Source organism: Neomonachus schauinslandi, chromosome 13, assembly GCF_002201575.2.
Source record: "Neomonachus schauinslandi chromosome 13, ASM220157v2, whole genome shotgun sequence".
NCBI lineage: Eukaryota > Metazoa > Chordata > Mammalia > Carnivora > Phocidae > Neomonachus > Neomonachus schauinslandi.
The window spans coordinates 73,055,488-73,071,226 of record NC_058415.1 but is presented as its reverse complement, the minus strand read 5'-3'; the positions used below and the strand labels follow the sequence as shown (position 1 = coordinate 73,071,226).

The 15,739-nt window shown below is 43.8% G+C and overlaps 1 protein-coding gene across 1 annotated transcript in view; it reads right to left on the bottom strand.

Moving 5' to 3' along the window:
* Window positions 1-15,739, bottom strand: part of SNX30 (sorting nexin family member 30) — a 106,114-nt gene that overhangs the window by 22,990 nt on the left and 67,385 nt on the right. The window contains exons 4-6 of the mRNA XM_021691388.1: window positions 11,312-11,470; window positions 7,499-7,694; window positions 5,387-5,586 (exon numbers count right to left, since the gene is read on the bottom strand). Coding sequence (XP_021547063.1) covers window positions 5,387-5,586; window positions 7,499-7,694; window positions 11,312-11,470 — 555 coding nt within the window. The remainder of the gene's footprint in view (window positions 1-5,386; window positions 5,587-7,498; window positions 7,695-11,311; window positions 11,471-15,739) is intronic.

Below are 15,739 nucleotides of genomic sequence, written 5' to 3'. Positions count from 1 at the left end.
CTCCTTTTCTACTTGTTCCTCCTCCTAGTTAGGTACTAGGCCACTAAATATTGTCATGCCTCAGAGCCAGGCCTAGACTAGTTACCTGGATCTCACCTCACTAGATGGTCTACTCCCCTCCCAAGGAGTTAAACACCATCTATACACAAACAACTCCCACATTTCTATTCCCACTCCGAACTAAACTTATAACCAATTGCCATGACATCTCTATTTTAATGACTAAAAGGTATTTTTGAACTCAGTATGGCCAAAACAATTTGATTCCCAACTGCCCAAACTTTCTGCCCCGAACTTCCCCATCCTGACGAACAGCAACCACTGTTCACCCAGTCGCTGAAGCCAAAAACCCAGGAATCATCACCAATCCCTCCTTTTCTGATTTCATATTAATATAGCAGCAAGTCTGGTCGGCCCTTCCTCCAAAATCTACCCTAATCCACCACTGTAGCCCAAGCTCTACCACCATAGTTATCCACCACATGGCTCCCTGTGACAGTCTCCCAAATGTCTCTCTGCCTCCGCTCTCAGTCCCTACAACCCGTTCTCCGCACTGTTGCAACACTAGCCATCTTCTTGAAGTAAATACTGTATCCTGTCATTCCCCTGCATAAACCCGAATGCCTTCCCTTTTGTTCCTAAGACTAAAACCCACACTCTTACCACCACGGCCTTTAAGATGCTACTACTATGCCTGTCCTGGCCCCCACCTATCTCTCTGACCTCACCTCTTCCCGCTTGCTCCCTTGCTCATTGGACTCCACTCACACTGGCCTTTCTGATCTGCAAAGACACCAAGCTCACTTCTGCTTTAGAGCCTTTGCGCCGGTGGTTCCTTCTGCCTAAAATGCTCAATCCTCTGGTCCTTGCACAGGTAACTCCTATATTCAAGTCTCCAACCGAAGCCACTTCCTCTGTGTGGCTTTTCCCTACCACCCTCTTCTGATTCAACCCACCCTAGTCATTCAGCAAGACCTCTGAGATAAGCATGCTCCTTGCCTTGTAGGTAAACCCATCTCTTAAAAATAACAAGATATGGGACATGCAGTAGTTCTATATCTGTTAATGTTTCAAATTGACCACAATGTCAAATTCAATTAAACATTTGCTAACCACCTTCTATGAATAAGGCAGTATGAAAATAACCCATACTCTACTCTAACCTTCTTAAAGCTTCTCCTACTCGTGTCCTGGTCATAAGGATGCCAGTACTCAAAAGGCACTGCCTGAAATCTGTAAGGACTCTAAGATGTTCTCTCCCAGCCCATCACTATCTTCATTATATTTTCCCCATACCTAGTCTATAGGATGTGAAATCCCATATAAGGGCTCATGTGCACATGTCTTCGGGGTGTTTAACTTGAGTCCTGGGCCTGAGGGTAACTTTGGTACCTCTCCCTCTCACATGCTGTTCACTCTCTCTCCTCAGCATCCTTGAAATACATGACCTCAACCATCTTTCTAGTACAAGCTATCCTCATTGTTCACCGAACCTTGTTCATGTGTCCCACATGGCCTGATGACAACTCTACTTTTTCTGTGCTTTCTTTCTACCTCCAAAGGGAACAGAGCATACCCAGGCACAAGTGCATTTAAAGAGAGACAGTTTGAGACTCAGCCTTGAAAAACAGGAACTGATCTGGTTTGCTTTTTGGCCAAGAGTAAAGACACAGGTACAAGGTGACTGCTCATTACAACTATGGCCATGGGACAAAGACAAGATTTACCGATGGGGCTCTATTTCTTCATCTATACAATGAGCAAGACAGACAAGATGAGGGCGCCTGGGTGGCTCAGTCAGTTGAGCGACTGCCTTCTGCTCAGGTCATGATCCCAGGGTCCTGGAATCGAGTCCCACATCGGGCTCCCTGCTCTGCGGGGAGCCTGCTTCTCCCTCTCCCACTCCCCCTGCTTGTGTTCCCTCTCTCGCTGTGTCTCTCTCTCTCAAATAAATAAATAAAATCTTTAAAAAAAAAAGATAGACAAGATGATCTAGATCGAGGAGATGAAGTCACTCGAGAGACCGTTTTGAACTTAAGAGAGGAACCCTAACTTTAGCCCCATTAGGAGAGGGCTTCGATGATCTCCAGCATTTTCTCCATGCAGGGCTCGGCTGACCCACAACTACTTCAAATTCCTAAGGCGCAGGCCTCTCGTTCCAAACGATGAGGATGAATACTCACTTTAGTCCACTCAAGCCATAACCGAGTAGACTGATAAAACGTCACCACACCAAAACCTCCCCACCAAAACATAACTGGAAGGACTTGCTCAGTTCAGAAGACCATCCAGCAGTCGATACTGACCATGTCACAGCCAGGCCTTCAGCAAGCTCTCTACTGTATGTTTCGTTTTCATACTAAACAGCAAAGTCGATCCCACCTACCCCCCAAATCAGAAAGTTACTTTGGAAATGGAACTATACGACTCTCTCAGAGGAATAGAATTCAGCTAAGAATTCTTACAGAGCCGCAGTATTACAAGGCAAAGGCAGGGGAGCCACTTAAGACACCTATCCCCCTCTCCCAGTGTCTTTGGACCTGGCCACGCAGACCTCAATCATCATTAGGAATATGAAATAGTTGAACGTTAGTTCAGCCTTGCATGGAGAATATACTGGAGATCATGGACCCACGCAGTCCTGGCTCTGTCATCAAGTCACTCCTGTCCTACCCAGACCTCTCTGCAGAGACATTTTCCCTTTGGGAAGAATGGGAGTGGGTAGACCTTGTTTCTTTCTAACCAGGCTTAGCCCAGCTCACCAATGGGGCAGAGTCAACACTTCCTCCTTTCTATGCCTTTCCCAGGAAATACTGTATACACTCCCATTCTCCCAGCCTGATTAACCTGATTAATGTTTATTCAGGCTTAGTGAACAAGAAACTCAATACATATGCCTCACACGGGGTGAAGAAAGAGAGCAAACAAACAAGTGTTTCTTTGGTGTAGAACTTCAATTACTCACATAAGCTTATGCCTCACTGTAGAATAATATCTTAATAAAGATGCCAGATAAACCTTAGCTAAATGATAATTTCAAATCCTGCTTCAAGTACAAATATATATTAAGTACTAACATACCTGCCACGTGCAAGAACAAAGTAATTTGTATTGTAATATCCCAGGACGTGTATGTATCAGATTTTCAGTCTGGCAAGGTTAAGGGAGAATTTTTGATGAAGGCTGTGTCTCTATTAAGAGACAAATTCAAAGATACCCCAGGGACTGTAAAATTTTATTTTTGTTCACAAAAATAGATACTATTAACTTTATATATATAAAGCAAAATATTCTGGCTTGTTTTAAACAAGTAAGGATGCCTTTTTTTTTTGTACATATTGTGAAATGATCACCATAGACTAGTTAACATCCATCACCACACACGGTTATACATTTTTCTTTGATAAGAACTTTAAGAACTACTCTCCTAGCAACTTTCAAATATATAATACATTATTAACTATAATCACCATGCTGTGCATGACAGCCCAGGACTTACTTATTACTTATAACTGGAAATTCATACCTTTTGACTTCCCTCACCCATTCCACCCACCCCCCAGCCCCAGAATGCCTTTCTACACTTGTTTCAGCCATAGAATTAAATACGCCATGTATAGGTTTCATTAAAAAACAAAACAAATAAACCCAATGTAATATAGGAAAATGAGTAGGAAGTTTATGGAAATCAGGGGCTGTGGTTTTCAGTCTCAGTTCCAATAATTACCAATAAAACTGCCTCAGGCTAATGATGTCACATGGTGAGTTTTAGCCTTATCATCACCATGACTACCACCACTTCACCTTACAGATAAGGAAATTCATACTGTTTCCCAGCCCATTGTGAGATCCAGACCCGATCCTGTCTTTGAAAGTGTTTTATTATCAGCTTTACAGAGTACACATGAGACAGTGATTCATTCTAGCAGGAACATTTTCCATTGTCCACAATTTAACATGTTATCAAGAGCCTTAAAAGGTTCATACCCGGTGAAACAAAATGGAACACGGGTAATGGGTATATGGGGGTTTGTCATATTATTCTCTTTGCTTCTATTGTATGTTTGAAATTTTCCATAAGGGTTTTTTTTTTTTTTTAAGTTTTTATAACTAGCTGATTCATTACTTTTTACTCCCCTTCTTAAGGTGTAGAATATTTTCATATTGCCATGATTTTTCTGGTTTTCCATTTTCACAACCCAAAGTTGTCTGATGAATTTCTCCCAAGAGATTCTTGTCAATCCTTACCCCAATCCTTCTTAAAGGGGCATTGGTGGTTCAGTGGTAGATTTCTCACCTGCCAATCCTTCTTAAAGGGGTGCCCTAGATCTGCCCCAAAAACAGATCAATAAATCAGAGGTCTCCTTTGGGAAATAGGAAGAGGGGCTACTTGGGATGTTCAACACAGAGCAACATAACCTTTTCTGTTGGTCAGGAAGCCTGACACTTTTCTCTAATGGGTGTCACATTGTAGGAGTCTCTGTAGCTGTCCTCTCAAAAGGGTCTAAGTGCAGTTTCTAGTGTGGGCATTAAAGCATCTGACCCCATCCTTATTCTGCATTTAGAATGTGAGGTTGGAAATCATTTGTCCTCACGGCTCCTGTCTTTTCTCATCCATTGCTGCTAGATCAAAGCCATTCTGATTCTTATTCCATTTGTACGTCTCCTCCCTCTCCCTCTTTCTTTAAAAGCCTTTAAAAATCTTGTAACTTTCGTTCTAAAATTTTACAGTGATATGCTGTGGGTTGGCTCTTCATTCCTTTTGCTGGTCAATTAGCATGTCCTATTAATCTGAAAACTCACATCCTTTAGCTCTGGAAGATTTTCTTGTATTATTTTTTTCATAAGTTCCTTCCATCAGTCTTTGCTGTTCTCTCAGGGACTCTTATCAGACAGATGCTGAACCTTTGCAAGTAATCCTCTATGTCTCTTATCATTCTTCCACATTTTCAGTATTTTTGCATTTTTGTTCTACTTTCCAACTACTTGGTTTCCTTATTGTACTTTCCAAGATTTCCTCAACCTCACCTTTCAACTTTACTCTTCAATTTCATCTCAGCATATCAGATTTTAACTTCCAAGAGCTCTAATCATCCAAATGTTCTCTTTTCACAGCATCCTGGTCTTGTTTAGTAGATGTTATACCTCCATGAACTCTTAGAGAACGTTAAGAGTTTCTCCCACACTATTTTTCTTCATTTAATTCACATATGTGGTTCACTATGTGTTCTATTTATATGCCTATGAGATCAGACCACATGTGTGATCCTGCCCACCCAGGAAGAAGGAAGCCTATTCCATGTGCAAATAGGCAACAATAAATTACTTTTTGAAAATGACTAAAACAAGGAACCTACTTAAGTGCACAAGGAGTGAGCCAGCTTACCTTCATAGAGTCAGAGTATAAAATATATTCCCTGAGCACAGGTAGGAAGTCTTCTGTCATGTCATCGGTCAGCTCTTCCAAGGCCGTCGAGCAGCTGCCAATGCAAGCTGACACACCCTCCAGTGGCTCAGCCAGCCCCCCCTCTAATGCACTCCACGTGGAGTACACAGGCCCATATTCTCGCAGCTCTACAAGGTACTCTAAAGGGAGAAGAGAAACTAAGTAAGACTTGGTGGGTAATTAAGACAATCACTGGTATTACTGACTCAGTAACAACTGTAGCCAAGAGCTCACTATAGTAAGATGTTATTTCCTTGGGCATTCACTCACCAAAGCATGCTCTCTTTTAAACACAACACTGTTACAGTTCTTTAAAATCTCTATAAACCTATATTATAGCTAACATCATAACATCACCTGACTTCACCCCATAGTAGGAATGCCATGCTTCTGGATAATGGGGACCACAATGCCTTCTGGGGGAAGTGGTAGAAGCTACATCCACCACATATCTTCAAAAATAACCACTCACCTACTCATACGGTGAAGCAGTATTTTAACAGCAGTGGGGGCAGAGTTTCACATAGGTTTAGGGGGATCTTTTTTTTTTTTTTTTTTTTTTTTAAAGATTTTATTTATTTATTTGACAGAGAGAGACACAGCGAGAGAGGGAACACAAGCAGGGGGAGTGGGAGAGGGAGAAGCAGGCTCCCTGCAGAGCAGGGAGCCCGATGCGGGACTCGATCCCAGGACCCTGGGATCATGACCTGAGCTGAAGGCAGTCGCTTAACAAACTGAGCCACCCAGGCGCCCTAGGGGGATCTTTTTAAGGGAAAGAAAAATCAGTGGCAATGGAAAAATAATAGGATTTTAGGAAATATTTTGATACGGATGTGGTCTTACATATGCAGAATCACTCTCATTGAGAGGTCAACCCAAAACTGTGGTCCCATTGGAATTTATTCCACATGCTCCTTAGATGTGGATGGTACTGAAAGCTACCTCTAGCACCTGCAGGCCCCACATAATACCATCAGTGGGTAGAGGAGAATGAAAGTTCAGGGAAAAAGGGCAAATGTTGATTTATTTCCTCTCAAAAAAAAAAAAATTTAGCCCATCATTCATCACCAGAATTCTTTTTGTTTTTTTTTTTAAAGATTTTATTTATTTATTTGACAGAGAGAGAGAGAGAGAGAGAGAGAGCATGCACAGGCAGGGGGAGCTGCAGGCAGAGGCAGAGGGAGAAGCAGGCTCCCCGTGGAGCAAGGAGCCTGATGCGGGACCTGATCCCAGGACCCTGAGATCATGACCTGAGCCAAAGATAGATGCTTAACTGACTGAGCCACCCAGGCATCCCGTCACCAGGATTCTTGCCATTACAAAAAAAGGTTTTTGCCATTTTTCAGTAACCAATGGATGGCAACTACTGGGGAATCCTTTTTGGTGTGTTTCATGTCTTGTGCCAGCATGATCATTAACGTTGTTCCAGTTTCTCTGGCCTACACATGTGTAAGAAGACAAAAAGCCCGAATATTCTGGCATACAGAAAAACAGGTGGCCACAAGAGGGGTGGGGAGAGAGTGGTGGCAACAACCTGGAAGGTTCCAGAAAGGTCTCATAACTCCCCAGGTCAGGAAGAGTGGGTCTGAAATGAAGCAGGGGTGGGGCAGGTGAGTCAATTTCAAGTTGAAGGCTCATTAGGACAACTTTGGCAAACACGGTCTCTATGCTGTCCTTTTGAACCATCTTTCTGCCAGAAAGGTACCAAAGTTTGTTTTTTAAATTATCGTTCCCATGAATGAAAGGAAGTTGAGTCAATGTCTTCACTTTTAAAGCTAAAGTTAAGAGAGAGAGAAGTGGAAAGAAACTCCTCGGGGCTGAGAAGTGGCTGTATGCTATGGGGAAAGCAAACACAAGGCTGAGAAGCAGGGCAAAGGAGGGGGCACAAAATTATACTCTGCTCATGACAACCCCCTCCCCTCCTTGTATTTATTTTTTAGTTTTGTAAGCGTGGCCTCGTTTCTCCAGTTTGATTCTGCTGAGCACACGTGAATGTCATTTCTGCGCACATGCTCCCTGGGCATGATCAATATCTGCACAATATCTGCTCACCTATTTCTTCCTTAATGATCCTCTGGGCTATTCGGTCAATGGTTCCCAGTTTGAGCGCAAATGTATCTAAGTAGTCGCCGACAGCTGCAAACTCAAGAGGTCGACTCCTCAGCTTGTAGCCTCCAGTGACATGCTTGACAGACTCGCCCACTCTGGTCAGCAGCGCCATCCCTTGCTTCTTGTAGACATTCAGGTCCTAAGGATGACACATAAACAAACAAACTCAAGGGGTTCCATCACTCCCACAGCCAGGCCTCGGTAAACCCAACCCCTTTAGGTGGTTTCTTCTTGGAAGTGGCAGACTCCGAAAACAGGGAGCTGAGTTAGAGGACTGACCACGTACACAACAGTCCTCTCTCCTCGCCATCAAAAGCAACCAAACGCACATACCTGAGCTCTTCCACCAGAGCAGGACTCCTACCTTTCTGATCGGGCTCACTCACCTGAGTATGCTCTCCTTTAAACTCAACACTATTTCTAACATGACTGTTTTAAAGTCTCTGACCAAGGGGAAAAAAAAAAGTCCCTTTCTCTCATATAAAATATCCTAAGTTATCTTTAGGAGAGCTGAAATTCATTCTATTCATTTATTTATATCCCAAGCAAAGTGATATAAAGAAAGGAGGGAGAAGAGGACAGGAAGTAGGAAACAGTGATAGAAAAAGCAGCGCAAGAATACCCAAGCCAAGGAAAGATGCTGTGAACAACAAAACACTTTATCCTGAACGTCTTCGTCAGGGCATACACGGGAAATATGCTGAGCTACATGAGCCACTTTATCTAAATTTAAAATGCCTATCAGTCTGCCAGGTCAAATGAACTTCCTCCTGTCACCCAACTCCAGGAGGAATCGACAGCACCTTCAGGTTGTTCGACGTCACCTCCTTTAATGGTGCCTTCCAAAATGGTTTTACAGAAGATCGGCTGTCTGCTCCTTATATCCACCCTCAACACGAACAGTAGGAATTCCTGGTCCGAGGAGGGCATGTCCACAGAGATATAAGGGAACACAGCACAACGCCACTGCTTTCTGGTCACCTTGTCTGGTTTGGGGATGGAGCAGAGAACAGGGCGGGCGGCCCCCTCCCATTTCACCGCCACAGTCACAGGCTCCTGTCTCCACAAGTGTCTGCAGGGGAAACTGCTCCTGATTTCACTTCCTTCTTCTTTAGGCAGCCAAGGCCTTCACTTGGGCTCTTGATTCCACTCTTTCCTAGCTACACCTCGCTGACCAGCAAGGCCCCCGCCCATTAACCATTCCCTCTTCTGTCTGTACCTTCAACTTCTCACCCTTCGGTGCGTAATAGACACCGAGGGCTCGCCCATCTTCAAAACAGCGGCAATTTCCTCCAGCTCCCCTCCTCCATTTCTCTTCTTCCTTCCAAAGTCAGGCTACCTGGGAGAATGTTCCAAAGATTCCATCTCCTCTTCTAGCCTCAGGTACCCTAGACACCTGGCTTTCACAAGACAGTAACGGAAGCCTTGCCATTCTTTGCACTGCTTGCAGATTCAGTACTCTCGGGAGCAGGGCTAGACCCCAATGGGCTCGCTGGCCTGCACAGGCTCTATTCCAAGTAGAGGCTTAGAAGAGAACCCCCAGTTAGCCAAGTCAACATACTGCATGAGGTTACTGGGTAGTGTCTCTCCGACTGCTGCACCCATTCTGCCAAAGACAAAAACACTGATCTGAACACGGGCGATACTGAGCATCCGCCCACCTCTCCCAGCATTACTGGCTTCTCCTCAAAGACACTCCTGGTTTGTGCTTAAGATCAGGTTATCACGAGGAAGAGGAATGCTTCTGCCTTCACTGTGGCAGACCGCGTCAAGGCCTCACCTAAGAACAAGACCAAATTATCCAAGGCGTGTCAGAAGATGGGGAACGGGCGCCTGGGTGGCTCAGTTGGTTGAGCGACTGCCTTCGGCTCAGGTCATGATCCTGGAGTCCCGGGATCGAGTCCCGCATCGGGCTCCCTGCTCAGCGGGGAGTCTGCTTCTCCCTCTGACCCTCCCCCCTCTCATGTGCTCTCTCTCTCATTCTCTCTGTCAAACAAATAAATAAAATCTTTAAAAAAAAAAAAAAAAAAAGAAGATGGGGAACATGGGGAGGGGGAGATGGGGAGCTCCTGTGGGATCACACAGCACACAGTACAGTACTGCGTTTCAGTTTCACGAGACGAGGAAGTTCTGAGGATTAGTTGTGAATGGACTTAATGCTACTGAAATGTCTACCTTAAAATGGTTAGGATGGTAAATTATGTATTTTGCCACAGTTTAAAGAAAAAAAAAAAAAGAACAAGATGGGCTTATTTAGTACATTCAGCTCAGCAAGTAAAACTGAACTAGGCTAGGATTTGTTCTGTGTTAAGAGTCAACACCCCAGCACTCACTCATGGGAAGTTGGATTGTGGTTAAGACACTAAGGACTTTTTGTTTGTTTAATCATTCATCTGGCCCACAGATAAATGCCCCCTCCCCCACATCTTTCCTCTTTAATCTCCACATAGATTCCTAATGACCAAGGGTCCACGTGTTCTCCCATGTCTCTCTGCTCAGTAAAGAGGACCAAGACTAGGGCCTGCCAGGTCAACAACCTGAACCGTGCGTGAGGCAGTGAGTTGCAATGTTGGAGAATCGGATGGGTTTTACTCTGTGTAACAACTGTATCTGAGGATCTGTTACCAGGAAATATTTATTTTGAAAAAGAACACGAGTTTGATGTGGGGGAAATAGGCCTTTAGGAAAAAAAAGAGATAAATGGGAAGGTCATCAATGGGGCTAAAAAAATGCCAGTGGTGGTTTAAAAAAAAAGAAAATACTAAAGGACTTAGCCAGGTGGTTTCCATCGTCTGGAGAACGGCACCCTCTCTAAAATCTTTAACGTCAGCTGATGTTATCTGCAAATATTTCTCAATTTTGCCATTTGGAAAAAGAAAACCGGGAAATCCCTGAGCTTCAACACCCTTGCCAACATGGGATAAAGCACCTATGGCCCGAGGATGGGAATGTGACCCACGGAAGTAAAGAAATGTGGCTACAAGGAGCTGGCATGAGAATCTGGGCCTGAGATCCCATTTCTGCAGACATTTAGGGCAGAGTGCCTCAGAATTCCCACCAGTTCTGCCAAAAGGGAAGTGCACACAGAAGCCAGGGCAGGACCAACCTGGGTGGGGACACACAGAACCTGGCAACTGTGTGGGACCCAAACGTTTCTCTGGCAAATGCTTGGGAAAAATGCCCACCCAATAGGAACGTGGCTGTGGGCAAGTAACACTCAACTCGTCTTGGTCGGGCAGTCAGATACAGAGGGGAAGTGTGGCCTCCGGAGCCATAAAGACCCAATCTCAAATCCTAGTGATGCTACTTGAACACGTACTGACTCCTTGAACTCCAGTTTCCTCATCTGTAAAATGAGGTTGGTTCCTGTGACGGGTTCCTGTGAAGAGCATCCTTACCAAACCCTCACTAGATGTTCTTACGCTCTGTTCTTTCAGCCCACTCTTGGTAAGAGCGGTCTGACCCAGTAATATGCCAAGAAGTGTTTAAGGAAATGCTTAGCCCTCCTTTCGGTGAGTGAAAATACTCTAACTCCCTCTGCTGCTGCAAAGGGGTGTTTCTCCCAAATTCTAACATGGAAACCCTGCTGAGGTAAATGGACACCAAAAAAAAAAAAAAAAAAAAATAGAGCAATTTGATGACATCCACTATTGTGGGCCATTCACAAAGGTGGTTTGTGAGAGATCAAAGCAGCTTCTGAGAAAGAGCCTGAAGGATACTAATTTGGGGGAAGAACATGAAAAACTCTGTTCTTACCTTAGCAGTAAGGAAAACATTAAAGTGCTCATTGAAAGAGAGCACAGGATGATCTGTAATTCTTTTTAGGAATTTATCCAAAGCTTTTCTTCTGGTCTCCACAAACTCTTCTGAAAAACGATCTACAACACCTTTCACCACAAACTTCTCAGGGAGCGGCTATGAAGACAGGAAGAAAAATATTCAGAGTAATTGATACGGTAGCGGAAAGAAAAACCACAGGCTAGCAAATAATTCTGCCCAAGAACATACTCCTTATTCGGGTCGATCTTTCTGTAGTCATCAATATAAACCTTTCTGAAACATACAGATGGAGTAAATCACAGCTACCCTTCTCAGTTTTATAACCCAAGAAGGAAAATGCTAGAGACTAGTCCTTGGAATGGAGAAAACAGTCAGGCAGTATGTATCCAGTAAATCAAATATTGCTCTCTTTGGCAGCACGGTGGTATAATGAGAAGGTCAGGGCCAGAAAGACAGTCTAAGGGAAGAAGGCAGACAAGATCAACCACGCAAAAATTGGTTTAAATACATTCACATTCTGCTCCCAGTTCAAGGGGTAGAAGAACTTGGTGAATGGAGAAATAAGTACCTTGGGCAAACCCATGTATCTAAAAAATACCTCTTCTAAGCCAATCTTTTGTGTAGGTTTACCCTCAAAAGTTCTTAAAAATGTCATTTCCTTTGCTCCTCTTACTCAAACAAATGTCTCTGTAATATTTGCTTTGAGCCAATGCTGCGGGCAATTTAAAACTAGCTGGTTACTAAGGGATCTTTGAGCTTTGACCTATTTCCATAGTAGCTTTTATTAAATGCTTGATTAAAAGGCCCTCCCCATTACTACCATGAGAGAGAGAGAGAGAATCTGCTAGTGTGCAATTCGAAAACGTCTGGGTTATGAAATATTAAAAAAACATTTACATTAAAAATTGGACAAACGATTGGTACATATTTTTTCAAAGATCTACAAATGGCCAACAAGCACGTGAAAAGATATACAAATGCAAACCACGGTGAGATACGACTTCCACACCCATGAGGATGGTCCGAATAAGGGAAAGAAAGAAACAAGCAAAACAAAGAACAGAACAAGTACTGGTGAGGATGGAACAAGATTTAAGTCCACACCCTCCCTCAGCCCCATATTCTGACAATAAAGAGGTCTATTTCTTTTTTTTTTTTTTTTGAAGATTTTTATTTATTTATTTGAAAGAGAGAGAGCATAGGAGCAGGGGCAGAGGCAGAGGGTAAAACAGGCTCCCCGCTGAGCAGGGAGCCCGATGTGGGGCTCGATCCCAGGACTCTGGGATCATGACCTGAGCCGAAGGCAGGCGCTTAACCGACTGAGCCACCCAGGCGCCCCAGTTTATTTCCTTTAAATTATAAACCTTCAAGTGCACGCACGAGCACACAAAAACAGACACAAGGACTTCACCAACCCAAAGAAGTGGAATCCTAAGGTATCTGGAGTGGAGAAATCAAGAAGTGATCCCAACTTTGAACCCTTTCAAAGACTTGTAGTCTGGCACCATCAACAGCCCTGGGATGAAGCACTTGGAAGAGCTTTGGAAAGGCAGGATGTTTTCCATCTTCAGAATAGAGACCGTGGCTCCATGCCTCCAGGGTTCATCTTCCCCCTCGGCCAAGCTGTCTGACTTCGGTCAAGTGGCTAGGTGTGCCTCATTTAATGTAACAGATAATCTCCTGGTCCCTCAGTTTCTTCTTCGTTTGTAAAAAAAATAGGTAACAGTAATGCCAGCCTCTCAGGGTTGTTACAAGGATTAAAATTCGCTGCTAGGCTGAACGTGCTCCACACAATTCCTACTGCAGAGGAAGCAACAACAAAAGTTTGCGGGGGTCTTTGCTGTAGGAGGGGCAGCGGCTTTGGGAACTACTAATCTTTGGGGACAGCCATGTCCAGTTACATCTTGAAATGGTGGCAGTGTGCAGGCAGAAGAGGCTAAGAACTGACTGGTTTCTTTTTACCAGATCGGGAGTTCTAGAGGGCATGGCGGAAAGGCATGGAAGAAATGAAGAGAGAGAGGGTAGCAGAGTGAGGAATAAAATTACAGAGCCGCATGGAGAGAACACATCCAACTTAGATAGCCGGTAGAACTTACGCCTGGGGAGAATAATGGAGACGGGGTACTGGGTGAGATGCATATAGGGCCATCCAGCCCAATGTTCCGGCCCAGTCAAAAGCACCAGGGAATCTGTCTTAATAGGGTGTGGTTGTTCTTTAAGACAACTTCTTTGTTCTGATCAGTTCTTCTCCCATTCCCTTAGGCAGCCATTCTCCTTAAACCCTACACTAAACCCCCAACCTTTCATGCTAAGCACAATACCATCTCTCTGACATAGGAACCAGGTGTAAGGGCATCACATAAACATTCCCTAACCATTCTGCTTCCTCCACAGAAACGCATCTCCCCTCCATTTCTCAGGTCCCTGTGGACAACATACCCAACCCCCAACACACCACAAAGCTAACTCTTCTGTGTCTTTGACCCATGAGTTCACTATCATGCATGTGTTGTCATTAATTAATTACACCTTCTTTTCCCTGTACCTTCAACATTTCCTCCTCACCTGGCTCTGTTCCCGAGTCTACAAAAATATAGTTGGTTCTCTTTCTACCCCAAAATAATAAACCCAACTATCCCTCGACTTTACATCTTCTTCTCCACCCTCCTGCGGGGCTCACTCAACCTTTCTGAAAGAATCATTTATCTTAACTCCCACTCCTTCCATTGATGTCTCAGCCCCAAGCTTCCTCCACCCCAAAACGAAGTTGTCTTTGGTTCTCCCTTCAGTCCTGCATTTCTCCGCCTTATCCCTAACCCAATGCAGACCACTCTTTTAAAGATGATCAATGGCTTTCTAACGACCAAATCCAGTGGATATTTACCTGCTCTTATTTCATGAGTCCTGGTGAGCATGCTCTGGTTTGCTTACGCTGAATAGGACTTGGGAGGAAAGCCCAATGAGAAAATAAGTGCCTAGGTGTGCCTCATTTAACGTAACAGATAATCTCACGAAATAGTTAATTCATTCTTCAGGTTTAGTACATTGAACTTTATGTTTAATGAATCAGGGAAGCTTGCTATTTAAAGGAACCCCAGAGTGAATCCTTCTGCAAACAAAATTTCCTTCTAAGCATTATTATTCCCAAACGTACATGGCTTTGGAAATTTGTTTCTTCCTATTTCGAGCTTACTTAAAGGGTACTTAAAGCCTAGTCTTGGCGTCACCTTTATAATTACCTTCTGGTTCCTTTATGCATAGGAATCTGGGTTGCTGATGAAATCAAGTGCCTCTTTGGACTGTAACTGAGCTCAGCACAGCTCCAAGCACATGGTAGATGTCACACACATGCCAGCTATTTTTATGACCTTGTAAACACTGAGAACAGAAGGCAGAAGGGGAGTGGACCAAAGGGTGGAATTTCCATACATCTTTGAGGCCAAAATGTTTTTTAAAAACCCTCTGTGATACATACCATTTCACACCCACTAGGATGGCTATAAGATTTAAAAAAAAAAAAAAAAAGGAAGCAAGTACGTGGAGAAATTGGAACCCTCATACATGGTTGGTGAGAATGTAAAATGGTACAGTCTCTGTGGAAAACAGCTTGGCAGCTCCTCAAAATATTAAGTGTAAGATTAGCATAGGATCCAGAATTTCATTCCTTGGTACGCAGCCCAAATAATTGAAAGCAAGTGTTCAAACAAAAACTCGTACAATCAATGTGCAAGTAGAATTATTTATAATAGTTGGGTTGGGAAAAAGGGGAATGAGAAGCGACTGCTTCATGGGTATGGGATTCTTCTGGGGGGGATGAAAATATTCTGGAATTACATAGTGGTGGTGACTGTAAAACATCATGAATGCACCAAAAGCCACGGAGCTGTACACTTCTTAAAATGGTGAATTTTATGTTATTCAAATTTTACCTCAATTTTTTTAAAAAAAAGCTGTGGTGACGGAAGCAAATGTCAGAGAGGAGAGAAAACACTGTGCTTTGAAGATGGCAGAAGGGGCTTTGAAGATGGCGGAAGGGGACACGAGCCAAAGGATGTGGGAGCCTCTAGAAGCTGGAAAAGTCAAGGAACCAACTCCCCCCTGGAGCTTCTACGAGGAATGCAGCCCTGCCACCTGGATAGTAATCCACTGAGACCAATTCTGGACTTTTGACCTCCAGACTATAAGGTGATAAACTTCTGTTGCTCAAATTGCTTGCTAAAAAAAAAAAAAAAAAAAAAAAATCTTACCTGGTATGGGGGTGAGGGAGTGGATAAGGACAGAGATGAAACAAGATGGGCCACTGGGGATAAATGCTGAAACTGGGCGGTGAGTACATGAGGGGGTTCATTGCACTGAATCGCTCTACTTTAGTATTTCTGACATTTTCCATAATGAAAACATTTT